The 19,213-nt window shown below is 38.8% G+C and overlaps 1 protein-coding gene across 1 annotated transcript; it reads right to left on the bottom strand.

Moving 5' to 3' along the window:
- Window positions 1-7,994: 7,994 nt before the first annotated feature.
- LOC307157254 (tripartite motif-containing protein 16-like) lies at window positions 7,995-17,195 on the bottom strand. The gene is made up of 6 exons (XM_079869121.1): window positions 16,563-17,195; window positions 13,877-13,972; window positions 13,556-13,789; window positions 9,693-9,846; window positions 9,495-9,542; window positions 7,995-9,254 (listed from the first exon to the last, which is right to left on the bottom strand). Exons 1-6 carry the CDS (start codon window positions 17,133-17,135, stop codon window positions 8,671-8,673), a joined length of 1,689 nt encoding a protein of 562 aa, XP_079725247.1. The 5' UTR covers window positions 17,136-17,195; the 3' UTR covers window positions 7,995-8,670.
- Window positions 17,196-19,213: the final 2,018 nt, after the last annotated feature.

The following is a 19,213-nucleotide window of genomic DNA, read 5'->3' as shown; positions in this document are numbered from 1 at the left end:
ACTAGCACGATTGGCTTCACTCAAAGATGGCAAGGGTAGGTCACTCAAGATTCTAAACAAATTAACACTATTATGAAACAGTTTTATCAGAAGTTGTACTCATTAGAGACTAGTGTCTCAGTTGATTCATATAATTCTTTTTTAAACCGAATTAAACTCCCTAGCCTATCTGAGGAGCAACAGGCAGACCTGAATAAGCCCATCTCAAACGAAGTGCTAGAGGCAATTACCGGTAAGTCTTTGAAAGGTGGTAGGGCCCCGGGCTCTGATGGTTTTGGCCCGGAGTTCTACAAAAAAAACAAGTACATTTATTTTAGAACCTCTAACATTGTACATTGATTTGTTTAACCCTCTGGGGTCTAAGGTGTTTTTGGGGTCCTTGAGATGTTCTGACATGCCCTGACATTTGTGCTTTTTTCAGTTGCTTATAAACATATTAATGGCAAAGGTGTAATTACACTCTATTTAGCACAAACATGGCTACCATAATATGTGAGCAACATGTATGTATAGGTTTGTATTTTTGAGAGAATAATGTTTATGCGTGGTTATTGAAAAAACTAAAAATTAAAGTTTCTGAAATAAGGTCACAAAACACATACTAAATATGTGTCCACAAGACTAATGGATGTTGTCGCTTTGGGTGTACGGGCTCAGAAAAAGTGCGTCATGTCAGAACAGAATGCCAATGAAATGTTTAACCGGCAAAGCTTTAAAGCACGAGCAAATAATGAACTTTTGTGATTGCGAATAAGTGCACAGTGTCCTGTGAGTGTAATTCTACCGCTGCGTTAACATGTGATGTGAATGTACGTCGAGTTTTACAGTATTGGGACTGAGGCGCCAGAACTGCAGCTGATAGGCTAGAATGTGCGCTGTAGCGCGATACTACCATATTTTAGTTTCCATTCGTATTGTGTTTCCACAACAATGTTAGTGAGTAAATTTAATGAAATGCCCACCATAACAGTGGAGTGAGATGTAAAGATGTAGAGATGTAACAATATGCAATATATGAAACTGAAATCACAACACTCAGTGCCACGAACCTGTGTGAGAAGGCAGAATCGCGACACACACCTTCCAACTCCCCGTCCAGTTCCAATGCTACCACATATTTAAAATAAAAAATGTGTATTATTTGAAGTTAACATTATAAAATACGTAGACCAACACCAAAAAAAATAGTTGAGGATAAATTCTTTAACCCCCTGAGGTCGGCGGTATCGCCGGCGATACCAGCTCGCTTTTTTTTTTTATCAGTGTAAAAGAAACTCATAAATACTCTGTTGACTTTGATTTTCCATAGCAGTTTCATACATCAATCGATTCTGTTAAATGTGTATTATTTTTGTGTATACTCACAATAAAAACAAAGTGTTGTGATTTTTCCAAATAAAGAAAAATAAACACGAAGCGAGTTCTGCCTTCTCTCTGTCAGTGTAGTCCATTCTGAAACACGTCTATATTCAATACTATATGCTATATTCAAACTAATGAATACATAGATAGAATGTAGGCCTATAATCACTTTTTTTTTTACAAAGAAAGAGTACACTTGAAATATTGTTGAAATTGTAATTATTGTTGTAATTGTAACCTTTTTAATAAAATAGCAAAACATATTTACAAGATAGATGTAAGCAAAATCTTAAATGGTCAATATAAGTGTTACGCTGAGGCAAGGATGAAGCAGAGAGAGAATCCATATGCAAGCATACATTTAATAAAACAAACAGGTAATCCAGGCGGAACACAGAACTCAGGACAAGAACAGGTAACAGCTACATAAAACAACGACCAACAACCAACAACTGAAGCACAGAGGTTTAAATACACAGGCAAACAAGCTAAACAAGATAACAAGGGGGTGTGGCTAATTAGAAACACCTGGGAGAACTAATAAGCAAGAAAAACTACAAAGGACTACAAAACATGACACAGAACAGGAAATAACTAAAGTCCACACAAGACGAGGGAAACACAAGACAGGAAACATTACAATAAGTCTTCTTCTAAATATATCTTTTGTCTTGCATTGTGGCTCAGTCAGTGTCACACCTGAATGCATGGCTCATTATGCAGAGTCATTATGCAGAGTGGGTGGGATATTGTATTCTAAGGTGTAAACCACTCCTCGTTCACGCCCCCTCGCATATTGGCTTTCCAAGCAAAACCTGTTTTACATCAATTTAAATCAATGTATTGTTTTATGTGAACGATAAAGCAAGACTATTTTCACATAATTTTGAAGCCAGAACTCGAAGGAAGAACATCCATTAGTCAAAAGTCTTATTGACACATATTTATTATGAGTTTTGTGGTCTTATTTCAGCAACTTTCATTTTTATTTTTTTCAATAACCACGCATAAACATTATTCTCTTAAAAATTTAAAAATATACATGCATGGTGATCACATATTTTGGTAGCCCTGTTTGTGCTATATAGAGTGAATTTACACCTTTGCCATTAACATGTTTATAAATAACTGAAAAAAGCACAAATGTCAGAGCATGTCAGAACACCTCCAGGGCCCAGAAAACCGCTCAGACTCCAGAGGGTTAAAATTGGGCAATTCCAGCATTATGGACGTGACATTTGCAGTATAAACTTTAAATAAAAAACTCTCAGAAAATGCATTTAATACTAATACATTGAAAAGTCTGTTTATATATCCATACTCCCTTAACAAAATAGTCCAGACATTAGAAACATATCAGTCTACACATGCGTTTTATATTTAATATGAGCGAAATACACATGCGTTACGGACGTGACACAAAAAATCTTTAAATTTTAGGTGGCAAAATATTTTTTAGTGATTCTGTGAATTACACTGCGCAAACCAAAAGTAATACTACCCACCGGATGAAGAAGCGTTGGCTCTCCACAGAACATAAAATATTCATTTTAAACCTCGGGATGAACATAGAGACTATTAGCGTAGACGCCATTATACTTATGATGTAACGAGTACATCAGGTGTTATGGGAAGTGTTCCCGGTTCCAGCTGACCTAGTTTATACAGCCTAACATTGAATTTTAGAAGTTGATAATGTGTTATGTGTATTCTAGGTTAAAGAGATGTGTTTTAGTCTAGATTTAACCCTCTGGGGTCTGGGGTGTTTTTGGGGTCCTTGAGATGTTTTGACATGCCCTGACATTTGTGCTTTTTTCAGTTGCTTATAAACATATTAATGGCAAAGGTGTAAATTCACTCTATTTAGCACAAACAGGGCTACCATAATATGTGAGCAACATGTATGTACATGTTTGTATTTTTGAGAGAATAATGTTTATGCATGATTATTGAAAAAACTAAGTTTCTGAAATAAGGCCACAAAACACATACTAAATATGTGTCCACAAGACTTCTGAATAATGCATTTTGTCGCCTAGAGTTTTTTCTTCAAAATGATCTGAAAATCATCCTGCCTAAGATTTAACATTTAGATTTAGATTTAGCATTTAGATGTAACATTTAGGTGTAACATTTAATATTTAGATTTTACTATTTAAAATATCTCTAAGTTGACAAATATTGTTGTAAATGTGCTTAAAAGTGACCGTCAAAAATTCATACCAGTTTTTTAAACATTGTTTGAAGCTAAATGTGACAAAATGTTTCTATTATTTTCAGCGTGAGCCGCTTTACAAATGGCGCCCCATACTGACAAAGATCAGACTGCCGAGGCTGTGTCCGTGAGATCCACGTAAACCTGGGGCGTGTGACTCTGTGCGGCATCGGGTCCCTTAATGAATGAATTATTGAAAGCATGGGATATTCAGAATAATCAGAGATCTAAATGAATTCATAATCAATATTTATGATTATTTTCTAATCAGAAAATTTCTAAATTTGATTATCATTTGAAATTGGAGTCAGATTAAGCGTAAAGCTAAAGTAATATTGAAACTAAATTCCAATAAGTGCTGAAAAGACATACACGCATTATTCCTTCGCCCACCGTTGGATTCCGTCATTGGGCCAATGGGTGGTCCTTACAGGCTATATGACAGGAAAGCGTCCTTATTGTGCATTAAAACACATCCAGACAGAGCGAGCTATTTGCGGTGGAAGAGGAAATATATTGCAAACTCCGACTCTTGACGCAAAATATTATTCTCGTCTCGTGCAGAAGTAGTCAAAATGCTGCATCTGTAACGGCATGAGAGAGTATAATATGTGTCCGTAAATCTCCCGCTGATATGTTGAAATACTATCTGACTGTTTTTGATGCTTTATTTAACCCTCTGGGGTCTGAGCTGTTTTCTGGTCCTGGAGGTGTTCTGACATGCTCTGACATTTGTGCTTATTTCTGTTACTTGTGACATTTTCATGGCTAAAGTCTGATTACACTGTATTCAGCACAAACTCTGCTACAATAATATATCAGCAGCATGTGTGTAAAAGTTTGTAGTTTTGAGATAATGACATTTATGCGTGGTTTGTGAAAATACAAAAAAAAAAACTCAATGAAATAAGGCCATGAAACCCATACTGATTATTTCTTCACAAGACTTTTGAATTGAATTGTATGACGTAGCCTAGAATATTTGCTCCAAAACTATGTGAAAATCATCCTGACTGCTCATTCAGATAAGACAATATATTGATTTAAAAATTGTAAGACGTGTTTTGTGTGAGAAAGCTTTATAAGGGAGGTGTGATCACATCATTAATATGTAAGCTTTTCACACCTGAGAAAGACAAAGACCCTCCCCTAACGGCCCTATTAGGAGCTATCAGGCCCTATCATTCTGAGCAACCTTGCACAAAGAATGAGGAGATTTAGAAAAGAATGGCTTTTTGATTGTTTGGATTTATTTACAACACAACATAATCCAAAGATACAAAACAAATGACAAAATAGCACTTATTGAAAACAATGATCCAAAGACAGAGACCTTTGTGCCATTCCTAAAAACATTGTACATACCTTTCATTTCCAAGGTGTTTGATTTTCACTTTACCATGTTCATGTACAGAGACTCATGTGAATGTTGAAGTCGGCAGGACTCAGTGGCATCTGGTCCCTGAAAAAAAAAAAAAAAGTGAACATACTGATATCAAGAGAAAGGCCTGCATGATTTTGGGAATACATTTTAGATTTTTTTTTGGTTAAAATAGCTTTTTAAAATTCACAGAATACACACACACACACAAATGTTTCCAACAATATATAATATAATGAACACCAGGTTTGTTGTGCCTTGTAGGCATAGGTAGGTAGGCTATAGCAGCCTATAAATCTTCCAAAAGATTTCAGTAACAACTACGCTAGAGAAAAATATATTGATTATCATATGTTACTTCAAATGTTTCCATTCGTTATGATGATATGAAATGAGATAATAGTAAAAACATGACGCCGTTTGGTGCGTTTTGCTTTTCAAACGCGATTGCGCACCAAAATATGAAACATTATGGTTACCATATACATATCTACGTTGGAGCAGAACAGACACAGTAACAGTAAACACGGGTCTAAATATTATAATATTCACCATATATCTAGCAACAGTTCAACTGCAATGTGAAATTTATGCAACAATAACAAATTAATATGTAAGAATTTCTTACCTTACATCTTTCTTGTCTTCAAATCGCGTTCTTCTTCTTCTGAGGTAAATCCAATGTAAGCTCACGGCACGTCTTTCAAACTCGACGAAAAGCAGAGACTTGTGAAGTTTTTTCGTGCTTTGTTTTTGAGGTAACGAGCGCGTTCGCGTTCCATGTGGAGATTTGCATGTGAATCTCTTTTGCGCGAGTGGGCGTGGTCAAATTAAAAATAATGAGCAAGCGTTTGAGATACTGGACATCTTGTTGGTTTTATACAAATTACTTAAACAGAGAATATTTGTTTTCAGTTTAAATCCGATCATTTAAAAGTACACACTTAAATGTTTATAAAGGTATATGGCATAAATGTGTGACAAGTATTCGCTGAGTTTTGTTTCAGTTTATAAACGTGCTCAAGACAAAAAAGTTCACCACGACGGGGAGGCAGAAAGCACACCCTGTTTATTTTCTTTATTTTACAAAAGCACAATGTTTTGATTTGATTGTAAGTGGACACATACAAAAGTAGAAATATCACAGATTCTTTTTTTATATTTCTTTTTTCTGTATGACGGAGTAATTTAAGTTTATTGTGCTACAATGTGAAGAAAATCCAGCAAAACGCGCGTTTGCCGACCCCAGAGGGTTAAAAGTTATTCTGAAAATGTATCTATTCTAGCCAATCTATATATTCATAAAGGATTATAATTCGTTTTAATTATTCATATATATATATATATAGATACAATATCCCCTCTCAATGTCGAAGGCCTGTCCAGACACGAAATAGTTAGCCAACGTCTCGTCAGTGGGCGGCATCGACACGTACCCATGCTCTGCGATTCCATCCACAGCAGGGAAACTACCCCGCTGATGTGGTTGAATACGGGAAGAGTAAGGGTTCTTCCATGCCTTCTTGATCTCAGTATGGAGATCCGGAAGGAATGGAGGGCTCACCTGAGCTGGTGGCCTATGGCTGGGAAGAAACCGATCGTCGAGACGGCCACGAGCGGTCTCTTCCCTAACGCGCCTCCACGGCAGCTGCAATCTGTCGGTGGCGCGTCCCATAACATCCACCAGCTCCGCATACACAGGGCAGGATGGTTGAAATGGTTCGATCTCCACCTGACTGACAGCATCATCAACCAAATCCTGCCCATCCAGAAGAGCACCAGCTGCAGACGCATTAGGAGATAATAATAATTCATCATCATCTACCTGCAGCTCGCCCTCGTCAGCGGATGAACTGTCTGAGAGGTTAACTTCCCTCTCAAGACGATCGGCCAGCTCCATCTGGGAGCCCCATGATTAAAGTCGCCGCTGAGCCTCAGCATGAGCGGGACCAGCACCACGGGGCTCAGATGCTGAACCCTACTCCCTCGAGAAAAGGGTCAGATGAGAGCGGAGCGTCTTCAATTGAAAACGCTCACAATTTGCACAAGAGGCTCTCTCGAGAGCCTCCCGTGCGTGCTCTTCTCCCAAGCAAAAAACGCACAGATCGTGTGTGTCACCCGGCGCCAAATATATTGGGCATGGGTCTGCACACTTGCGAAAATTCTCCTTCTCTGCGCGTTTCATAATGCCTCCTCAAAGCGATATTCTTTTAAACAGACAAACAGTCCCTAAAGACGAAAGGATGTTGTCATGTTTTCAAGGCTCCCTTTTATACATCCAGGTCGCACGCTAACAGAATTAATTTCACATTGAATAATCTGTTCATCCGCCGTCCACTGAACCGACAGTATGATCTTCTTATCAACTCTCAAGGAACATTATTCTTCTTATCAACTCTTAAGAAAGGTTATTCTTCTGGTCATGAAGACTATTATATTAGATTACTATAAAGGTACTCAACAATATAAAAGTTTGTAGCTTAAGATCTCACATTTAAGAGACGTTGTTAGGTGAGTAGGAGACAGGGGCAACCAAGTGTATAATGGGTTTCAATAAACGAAACTAGAGAGATTTTGTCGATAAATGGTATGGTATATCAGTAAACATTTTGAAGCGCTAATTTTTATTGCAAAAAATTAACTGGTTGGAAACCTGGCTAGTGACTGAATACATTTATACAATAAACTGATTGACAACCTAGGGAGCGAAATGAGACGCAACTTTTCTGTTATTCATGTGTGGAGGCGCTTAACTCATAAATATAATTTACAATAATATAATTATATACATGGCAATGTTACATTCAAAAATAACTAATTCACATCTAAGTTCTCTATCTATGTAATTGTACGAACAGGTTGTATCAATTTAATCACTTTAAATTATTTAAAAACACAAACCTTTCTTCACTAGAACTACAGATGCACGAGCTCAGTGCAGCCTTGTGACGTAATATCAACACACAAATAAAAGTTCTGTTACACGCTTAAAAAATCATAGAAATTAGAATACACAAAACACATTGAAACGAGATACAAAATTAAGGATTAATTTATATGTAAATGTAAGCAAGTGTGAAGTGATCAAACTTACAATACCAACTACAGAGCATTTGTGATTTTCTCAATCAAGGATAAAGTCAAGAGGAAAAAAAGATTGGAATTGTTTAAATATTTCAAACTCATTCAACATTTGTAGATCAAAATCAAATGTGAGGTTTAATATATTAACTAAATCCTTATCACAATAGATCCATCTCATTCCATCTCAGTTTTCCCCAGAATATAATGTCAATAAATAAATGTAAATGCATTAAATAATAAAGGCCTGTAAAGGATTACAGTGACCATCTGAACGTAAAACTTACATACAAATATTTTAAAATAATTTAATCTAAATGATAATGAAATCTGGTTAACATGTCCCTGGATTATCTTAATTAAAATTACATTTCCTTTATTGAAATTTGATTTACAAAAATAGTTTTACACCACATAAATCCTGCTATGAAATAATAGATAGCTGAAAAGTAGCAAGTCCTTCTTCTATAAGGATTAGATGGAAATGAACATATAGTCTGCCTTTGATCTTATCGGTAATGTCTAATTTATTTGTTAAAACTTGGAAGCCATGTAAAGAACATATTTTTATTTTCCATTAAACAACATTCAATATAATACAATATTTAGCTCTACAGTTTATTCTGATTCATCAGAACAGTTTCACTGATGATCCAATATAAATAGTAAACCCAGGATAGAGCGGTTGAGTGAATGTGGTCTGGACTGTGTGTATGAGGCTCATTGTGTCAGAGACGCTGTAGAAGGACAGAGTTCCTGCACTGTGATCCACATACACTCCTATTCTACTGTGATCCACACACACTCCTGTCATACTGTGATACACACACACTCCTGTTCCATGGCTGATGGGCTTTACAGGGAGTTTAGTCTCCATGTTATTGTGTCTGAATGCGTAACTGGAGGAAGAGCAGAACAAACTCCAGGACTGGTCATTACGTCCAAACCAACACTCATTAACTGATCCCTTCCTGCTGATGCTCTTATATGACACTGATATATATACAGCACCAAGCACATCTCCACTCCACTCAATCTCCCAGTAACAGCGTCCACACACACTCTCTCTACACAACACCTGCTCATAATGATCAAATCTGTCTGGATGATCAGGATATGGCTGGACTGTGTTAGTGTTAGTAATCACTCTGTTCTCCTCAGACAGACTGAGGCATTTATTCACTGTGTTCAGATCCAGAGTGAACTGATGAGAATCTGATGGAGAGAAAACACGTCAGAATAAGGAATTATGAATCTGTCTGATCTTTTAATTTATCTGAACTCTTCATGTTCAATATATCAGCAGTGTCTCAGTACAGTTTACCAGATATCCTGTGCAAAATATCATTTACATGATCAACTCTAAATCTCTTCTGTCATGTTTTCTTTCATCTTATACAGAAAGAACATGAACACACACAGTGAGTTTTTCTGCTTGTTTTCTTAGTGACTTACATTGTAGGAAGTCGTTCCTGGTCCTGGGAACAACGTTGGTGGAAGTGACTGTGGAAATCAACAGACATGAAGAGTGTGATTATCATGTCAAGAGAAAATGATCCCTGCATCGGTTCCTAAGACATTTCTAATATGATCTTCTACATGATATGAGATGATGGAGGATCCTTTCTGAGAGCAGAATCTCCTGGACTTTACCTCTGTCAGAGAACAACTTCTCTTTGCAGAAATCCTCCAGTTTGTCTTTCAGCTGAAGGACAGATTCTCTCACGGCATCAAAAAAGGAGAGAGAACTGAAAGGATTGTCATTTACGTCTGTAGATTCAGGAGGAGCTGAGAGAGACTGGAAACTCTACAGAAAACAGAAATCAAAGCTCATCACCTCCACACTTCAGCCAATAACCTGCACTACTGATAGATTTGTGCGGCTCTGGTTGATCTTTAGGATACTAAAACAATTTTATCATAAATATTTAATTGATTTGCAAGAGATTAATTTATCAACTAATAACATATTAATCATCTAATAATGATCTATTTGATTATTTACAACATATTTATCTTTTATTAATCATTTATGAACGTACAGTCATGTTTTGTAAATGATTTGTTCAACATTAACTAATAACTTAAATTGAACGTTATTATAAAGTGTTACCCATTATCAAAATCAAATGCATCAGTCATCATCTCAGCTGTAATACGTAAACTGAAATTATAAAATTATAGAGCAAGGTGTCACAGTATAGTCAAAAAAGGAAAGGAGGTGAGGATCTAAGGCTGTGTTCATACTGCAGGGCTTAATGCTTAATTCAGATTTTTTGAAAAAATTAGATTTTTTTGCAAGGCCGTTCACATTTCCAATTAAATGCGACCTTTTGTGATCTCCTGTGTGAACGTGAAATGACCCAGAAGTGACCCGCATGCGCAGAAGAGTACTCAACGGTCAACGACGTCACTTGTTGTTTGCGGAAGTAGCTAAACTTCAACTAACTGTGATTTACTCACACACACACACACAACACACGAGCGCACGCAGCGACCATTACACAAGAGCCAGACAGCAGAGCCGCTGACCTATCTAATATCAGCACAAATAAGTTAACATAACGTTAGTCTACTCTTATTCACATTGGATATATCATGATGGTGGCCGTGGGCTTTTATTTATTTTTTTAATTAACGGGCTCGTCGAGGTCGACCCGTTCGGCAGATTTACCTCAGTTCGACGAATATGCAGTCCGTTTTCAAACCGACAACTACTTCAACGGAGAATTATGACGTTTGTCGCGTATCAATGACGTGCGGGTCGGATACATGCGACCTGGCCGTTCAGACTGAAGTCGCATTTCAAAAGATCGGATATGTATCGGATTTGGACCACATACCCAAGTGGCCTGGGTCGCATTTGAAAAGATCGGATCTGTGTCGTTCAGACTGTCATGAAAAGATCAGATACAGGTCGCATAGGGGCAAAAAAATCGGAATTGGGTCGTTTCAGTCTGCAGTGTGAACGTAGCCTAATTGCAGCACAGGACACAGGTACTAAACACAGCAACAGAAACGTAACTAGTTTTTGTTTATGGATTCCCTGGCTCCAACTCTGGCCACCTCTGGAACTGGGGGCTCGGAAGACATAGCCAGATCCGGTGGGAGCAAAGACGAAGGAGGAACCGGAGGGAAACAGGCTGGACGGGACCAGCGAAGACAAAGGAGCCAGGAGGGCCAGGGAATGTGTAGGTCAATGAGTGCTAGCTCCGGGACCACCCTATTAGGGATCCTCCTCCTCTTCACCAACTGTGAAGGAGGAACCACAGCTGGAGAGTACCAACTCCACATACTCAAAGAATATCTCTTGAGGGCCATCCCCAGGCACGCCTCTGTCTGTTCTTTGAGGCCGGCGTGATATAAGGCGCACAGTGAGTCATCTGGGCAGTGCACCATGCGATCTAGATGGAGATCATGGGTGTGATCCTCAAGGGAACTATGAATTATGAAAATGCAAATTCATTTTATCAGGTTTGAAGATCACCTGAACAGGGGTATGATTCTTCCAGATAAATCCGGAAATCCAGCTTTTCTGACCTGAAAATGATGTTCTCGTGAATCATGCAAATACGCTTTTGCACGCGCATGGCACGGGTCGGGTATTGGTAAACATAATGACCGCTCACCGCTGTCAACGTTTTTTGATTCATGTCTTCATGTCACTCCGCAAGTTGTCCATTCATTTGTCACGATGGAACCTTATTCAAAGCAGAGCTCCACCAAAGAGCCTGCACTCGTTGCGGAAGGTTATCTAAAGTGTGCTAAGAATTTTGGACAAATGGGGCGAACTATTTCTTTTCTTAGCTGAAGCCGACAATGGGACAAAATAAATGTAAAGAGAGACATAGTGGAGTTTCTATTTTCATTTTGACAAGTATAATAAATTCTGTGGTCTACCCCTTACATGACCTGGCAAGTGACATTATTCTAAAACCCATAAGAATAACTTCCCCGACATGGTTAGAAAATACTGCCTCTAGAGCCAGCTGCACAATGAGAAAAAGTCATAGCATGATCAGAATAGCCTACGAAAACCCTGAACCGCAATGAAAAAAAAGAAGAAGAAAGAAATCTGTAAAAAAAAAAATTCTAGCATTTCGAGATTAAAGTCGAAACATTTCGAGATTAAAGTCAAAACATTTCGAGAATAGAGCTTTTGCCGCATCATGGTAGGTGCGCCATATATTTTCCTGCTTTTTTGTTCTTTGCCAATCACACCTATGCCTGAAGCAACGTTGGTGAACATAACTCAAAATTGGTTCCATCAATTTCACCATGATGTAAGAAATCAGCAGAAATTTCAGTTCAGAAGAAAAAAAGTTCAAAAGGAAGTTTTGAACTGTTCGTTGCAGTTGTGGAGTTTGGCAGCTGAATAGTGTATCTCTCAGAAGAAAGAGCTCAGAACATGTTTCCTAAGAGATTTCCAGAGCTGAAATGCATTTATAAGTGTCGTCTATTTTAAAGAAAGATGATCAGATGAGAACAATTATATAACACAACACACAGAATTCCCGACTCCCGAGAACATTGCAGTCTCATGCTCAAGTCCACTTTGGGCTTGTTTACACTGTCAGTGAAATGTGACCCAATTCCGATGTTTTGCTCATATGTGACTCGGATGTGTTCTATGAGAGTGTAAACAGGAAAAAAGTGCATGCATTCGGATATTTCGAGATTGGTTTCAGGCCTCATTCAAATGTGGAAATAAATCAGATATAAATCATATGTGTGCCAATGCGACTGTCATGTAAACAGGCAGATCAGATTTTCTGAGGCATTAGGCAACGTATCCACGGTTTAATGATGAGAGCAACCCCAAAGCGCATCTGCAAAGGGACATATTGCCAGACGAAACGTTGTGTCGTCATAGGAGATGAATGTGGACACACGGTGACACAACATATCAAAGGTTGGCTTGCTCATCCTAAAATTTTGGAGCCTGCCACGATCACATGAAAGTGCGTATCTATAGCACAAATTTTATTTCTCGTGCCATTTATGCCAAAAATAGTTTTTGCGTGCATATGATACGCCGTTTTTGCATGCATATGATATGCACTTTATGGCGTACCCAAGCGATTTACAGTGCGTATAAATGGCATATAAATGGCACGAGAAATAAAATGAGTGGTATAGATACACACTTTCATGAGATCGCATTGTAGGCCTATGTTCCCACCAGTCGTGAGATCTCTCTCGCACACAATAACTGAAGCATATGCGCAGGCTGCAATGATGGCCCTTTTCGTCCTCCTCTGCCTCAAAATCATGGTGATGTTTGGCGAACTTCGCATATATCGCAAAGCTAGCATCAAGCATATTTCGTGTCTGTCCATCTGTCCAAAAAAACCCTTTAAGTATGCATGATGTAAACGCATGAATCGGATATGGGTCACAATTGAAAGAATGTGTAAACGGACAGTCAAAAAAATATAGGCAACAAATCAGAACTGGGCATCAAGACCTGCAGTGTAAACGAGGCCTATGATCCTGTTCTTCTAGATCTCTGTTACCTGCAGGAAATGGATGTGATCCTGTGTGTGTGAAAGCTGCTCCAGCTCAGCGTCTCTCCTCCTCAGATCATTGATCTCCTGCTCCAGTCGCTCCAGTCGTCCTTCAGCTCGACTCACTGCAGTCTTTTCCTGATCTCTGATCAGCTGTGTCGCCTCAGAACGCTTTCTCTTAATGGAGCGGATGAACTCAGTGAAGATTTTCTTACTGTCCTCCACTGCTGTGTGTGCAGAGCGCTGTTAGGACACACATCACAATCACACAGTGAGCTTCAGTGAGTCCTGACTGAGACTTCTCAAACTTCTCTTCTTCTCCAGACTCACCTTATGAGACTCCACAGCCTCTCTCAGCTGCTGAAGATCTTTCTCTCTCTGCTGGATCCTCTGCTGGAACGACCTCTGCGTCTCCTTCAGCTGCTTCTGCACCACAAATCAATAACAGAGATGCCAGTTTATACTGCTGTCACTATATCTGTCAGGCTTCTGTCACTTTGATCTAGTTTATTCTTGGTTTTGTGACAGAGCTCTGACACTCCTGTATTGTGTTGCCTTTGTGTGAGCGTACGGTCTCGTCTGTGTGCAGTGTTTCATGTTCGAAGTGTGATGTTCGGATTCTGGCACTCATGTTTAGTTTGGTTTCGGTTATGTGTTTCATTCATGCTTCATGTGTTTGTATTCTGTTGCAGAGGTGGGTAGTAACGAAGTACATTTACTTCATTACATTTACTTGAGTACTTTTTTAGAAAAATTGTACTTTTAAGAGTAGATTTGAATGTGGGTACTTTTTACTTTTACTCGAGTACTTTTCTAATGAAAAAACTGTACTTTTACTTCGTTACATTGGGCGACGTTCCTCTCGTTACTTTATTTTAATGCAATATGTGTTGTTAAATGCGTAGTTTATTCCAAGCGCGCTGTATCTTTTTTCTGGACTTGAGCGATGCTCAATTCACAAATGAATGACTCTTTTGAGTCGATTCTGTTCAAAGACTTCATCAAACAAGTTGGCAGATCTGTCTAAATCGGTTCGCGAATTAGTTTGAATGATTCAGTTCCTGATTCTGTTCAGTTCCCTGCACGCACTGAATCATCTGAAGCGCTTTCAATTCACACTGGACTCGGACTGGATATTACGCCACGATACTAGAAAGTATGACATTACCCGTTTTTTGGACATATACATTAATTTACATTAAATAAAGCTACCATTGTTCACAGTTTATGAACATCCGCCATCCCGCGGTAGTTTATCGGTTGCGCAGTGGCGTGCGAACTCGACTTGAAAACGAATGCCTTTGCCTGCCGTAGACACAGTTAACCAGTTTAAACATGCTTGCAGAAATATACATTTGATTATGATTATATTTTGGAGAACAGTCAGAAGAAGATCCGTCGATGTAATTTTATTTGTTTTGTTTTTTTGTGTTCAGATGTTCAGTAGCAGTCATGAGCGCGAGCACATGTGAAGAGTTTTTAACTCTTCTCTGTCAATACCTTTGAATGCAACACTCTGCAGATTCACTTTATTTCGACATTGTCTAATAATCCAAATGTAGTTGTATAAGTTACTATTATACAAACCAGAGGACAGGCAATGATTTTCGAGCTATACAGATGGCAGAAATAAGGCTTACGTCTCTCTTCTGTTTTTGTTGCAAAGATAGCTGATAATAATAGTCATTTAAATAAACAAAATCTAAATAATATCATTTTATATATATGACGACTTCAGAGGCAAAAGCCACTAAGTACCATCTGAAATTTTCTTTTAAAAGAGCATTTTTATCAAGCTTGTATGTTTATGTTCACACTTAAATGGCAATGAAAAGTAGCCTACCTTATTAATTGTCATTAAAGTGAAATTACTGAACTTAAATATACGAGCTTGATACAAATAATTGTTTTAGAAGAAAATTTTAGAAGAAGTCTTCATATATATATATATATATATATATATATATATATATATATATATATATATATATATATATAGGCCTATATGATCCGAAGTAACTAGTTACTCACTACTTGAGTAGTTTTTTCATTGGATACTTTTTTATTCTTACTCAAGTAACTATTGAGATTATTACTTTTACTTTTACTTTGAGTAAATATTTCTATAAGTACTTGTACTTTTACTTGAGTTCAGTTTTTGGATACTCTACCCACCTCTGTTCTGTTGTGAGTGCACAGGATGAGCATTCGCTCGTTCTCGTGCACTCTGTCTTGTTGTGTAGGCATGCGGTTTCGAGTTCGCTCTGGCCGCACGCTCTTCTGTCTGCGTGTGGTGTTGTGTTCTGTGTAGCACGCGATTTATGTTTAAAATCATCATGTTAAAAGTTAAATCCAGTAACAGTAGAATAAATATCCAATGGCTGCAGGTTCAAACCCATTAAAGGGATGATAGATTAGTTTCCACCATTGTATATGAATTTACATGAAGCATAAGGCCTCTTTTACACTGCAAGCATGAGTATCATAAAAGTGAAACTGACACAGATGTAAAGCCTCACACTGAGTGTTTCTGCTGCGTAACCGTATTTAATAACGGGCTTATTTAGTAAGGGGCATCCCATTTCCATCAGTTTATTTTAGTTCACGTTTCATTTGAACCATTCAAGTTTATTTTAAAAACACAGAACTGAAGCCAAAACCTGAAGTAAAGCTTATATGGACTGAGACAGATTTACTGAAAAGAAAGTGCTTTTGTCTGTCGTTGCATTTAACTTGTGTTATTCTTGACAGAGATATATTTTGTCAAACAACCGGTGAATATTTTACATTATTTTATGTTACTTCATCAAAGTCTGTTTTACAAAAGTTTGTGGTGGTAAATATGTTTACAGTACATTTTCACCATATTTTCTGTTAAGTTCAATGCGGAGCACAGATACGCTCAGCAGTGAATGTCCACTTGCAGCTTCTGTTCACTTCTGCTGAGAGAATGGGTGCCCATATAAATAATGTCAACTTTATTTCATCAGTGTCTAGTTCTGGCCTAAGTGCATACCTGTTTCTCTGTCCTCTGAGCTGCAGCTGATACAGTGTCGTGTTTTTTATGGCTATCCATCGTACACAGCACACATATACATTTCTGGTCAGTGCGGCAAAAAAACTCAAGGAGCTTGTTGTGTTTCTGGCAGATCATCTCCTGCAGTCGTCCAGTGGCATCAGTCAGATTGTGTCTCTTTCTTTTAAAGAAACTCTCATGTTGTTCAAGGTGATTCAGACAGTAAGAGTTCAGACACCCCAGACAGGACTTGACGGCTTTGCGTTTTCTTCCAGTACAGACGTCACACTGCACATCTCCATCTCCAGCGTAACAGTCAGCAGGAAGTTTAGTCTTCTTCAGCTTCTCCAGCACTTCAGCCAGAATGGTGTTTTTAGCTAAAGCAGGTCTTGGACTGAAGGTCTGTCTGCACTGAAGGCAGCTGTAGACTCTCATCTGATCCTCCTGATCCCAGCGGCCTGTAATACAGATCTTACAGTAACTGTGTCCACAGGGAATGGTCACTGGATCCTTCAGGAGATCCAGACACACTGAACACAGGAACTCATCTTGAGAAACCCTGGCTTCTGCCATTTTACTGCATGAACACAGACACAACCACACAACAGCTCAACTTCACTTCAGTTTCAATTTCTCTGAACAGAAGAGTTTCCTGTTTCCTGGTTCTGTGTTTGAGTGATGTGTGAAAAAACATGTGTCTGCAAATCTGTAAAGCAGGTTCCTCACTCCTGGTGTAGTGGGTTTCCGTCTGCGTTGTTTTCTTTTTAATAGAAGAGATCCCACACGATGATGCAGTTATCATGTGATTTACTCTCGGCTTCTCTCAGTTTCTTTGTCAAAATATAACAGACCCCATCAGACACTTCTAACAAGGAGAATCTCTGGTCCATACCTCTCATCGCTATGACATCCCGTGAAAGAGAGAGGGCGCCCGGAAATTTCAGTACATCAGCTTTACCCTCACACGACATACAATCAAACCAAAAAATTTACACCTTCAACATTTCTCACATTATCAGAGTTTATTTCCTATTGTTTAGAATAAAATATGACAAGAACTTACTGGTTTTGGCCATCCTTCTGTCAGATGTCTCATAAATGAATTAGGTTGAATAGCTGTCAACTGTTAAATTTAAGTACACAATTAGATAATACCAATTTAGGTCAACCAATTACCAAACAATGCTTAATTGTGTCCAGTCTGTGGTGTAAAAAGGTTGCATTAGCAATTAAAAAAAAAACACTTGAGCGTCTGTGTCTGAATCATTTTTGGCCCCAAATTTTTATAGATTTTACTGGTGGTCCACTGTATGAAGAATTTTTGGGAATAATATGTCATATTTTACTTTATTTTGCTATCCTCCTTACATAAGTTAACTATAGTTTCATACACCCACTAGTATAAAAAAAAGGAGATATATATATATGGTCGGGATGTTCGAGGTGGAACGAGGTGAAGAGAGTGGGATCAAGTACATCGTCCCGAGGGATCCAGGAAATGCTCTTCTAGACCGTACCCCTCCCAGTCAATGAGGTACTCCAGGCTGCGTCCCCGTCGTCGAGAGTCGAGGATGCCCTGTACCTGATAGATGGGTTCTTCTTCAACGAGCTCGGGAGGAGGAGGCATCACTTCTTCACCCGAGTCTGTGGAGGAAGGTAACACAGGGTCAGTGAAAGTCATAAGAAGGGACACATGGAATGATGGAGAAATGCAAAGATTTGGGGGTAGGTTAAAATGGTAGGTGACTATGTTGATCTCCCTCTGGATGGTATATGGGTCTAGGTAGCGGGGACTCTTCCGACAGTCGTAGACGGATGTCCCGGGTTGATAACCACACCTGCTGCCCTGGATGGTATTGGGGTGTGTTGGCTCTTCGGGTGTCTACGTACTGCCTGCTGTAGATGGACATGAGCTGAGTCCCACACCCTCTCTCTAACCAGTGATCAACAGCTGGGACATCTGAAGGTTCCCCAGACCAGGGGAACAATGGTGGTTGATAGCCTAGAATACATTGAAAAGGGGTTAAACCGGCAGTTGACTGACGGAGAGAGTTTTGGGCATATTCAGCCCAGGGTAGAAACTGGTTCCAGCAGTTCTGATTTTGGTGGCAATATGACCTCAGGTACCTCCTGATTTCCTGTATTTTATGCTCAATCTGGCCGTTGGATTGAGGGTGGCTGAGGCATCCACCTCAACGACGAATGGAAGGTTGGGGTTTGGGTGAGTGAGGATATGAGTGTCGCTTCCGGATAAAAGGCGGTTCGAAACTCGTGCCTCCTTGTGGGTGTGGCAGGAGTAGTAGAAGCAGTTGTAGTAGCGTCAGAGAGTCAGATAACCATCATTGTCATTGTCGTTATTGTGTCATATATGTGTTAGGGCTGTATATTGGGTATATTATTATCAGGTTAGAATAGTTATAGTATATTGTTATTATTAATTATAGTAGCTATATTATAGTCTTGTTATATTAATTAGATAAGATTATTTGGATTACTTTGGATTTTTGGATCTGGACTGCTTTTTGATTTGGATTGCCCTTTTGGATTTGTTTGCTTTTTGTGACTCTTCCTTTTTCCTGGTAATGGAGCCAGCAAGAAAGAGGAGATCCTCCCCTGTCTGGGCTCAACAGAAGCATCAGTGTCCTCATTTA

This window comes from Squalius cephalus (assembly GCF_949319135.1).
Source record: "Squalius cephalus genome assembly, chromosome: 4".
Classification (NCBI taxonomy): Eukaryota; Metazoa; Chordata; class Actinopteri; order Cypriniformes; family Leuciscidae; genus Squalius; species Squalius cephalus.
The sequence above is the reverse complement of the archived record's forward strand: the minus strand, read 5'-3'. Positions and strand labels throughout refer to the sequence as shown.

Bases quoted from the DNA above. Each gene is read 5' to 3' on its own strand.
- LOC307157254 (XM_079869121.1), bottom strand. From the start codon at position 17,135: ATGGCAGAAGCCAGGGTTTCTCAAGATGAGTTCCTGTGTTCAGTGTGT. The intron at 13,790-13,876 runs GTGAGTCTGGAG...GTGTCCTAACAG, and splicing joins AGGCTGTGGAGTCTCATAAG to CGCTCTGCACACACAGCAGT. The intron at 9,543-9,692 runs GTAAAGTCCAGG...TGATTTCCACAG, and splicing joins GAAGTTGTTCTCTGACAGAG to TCACTTCCACCAACGTTGTT.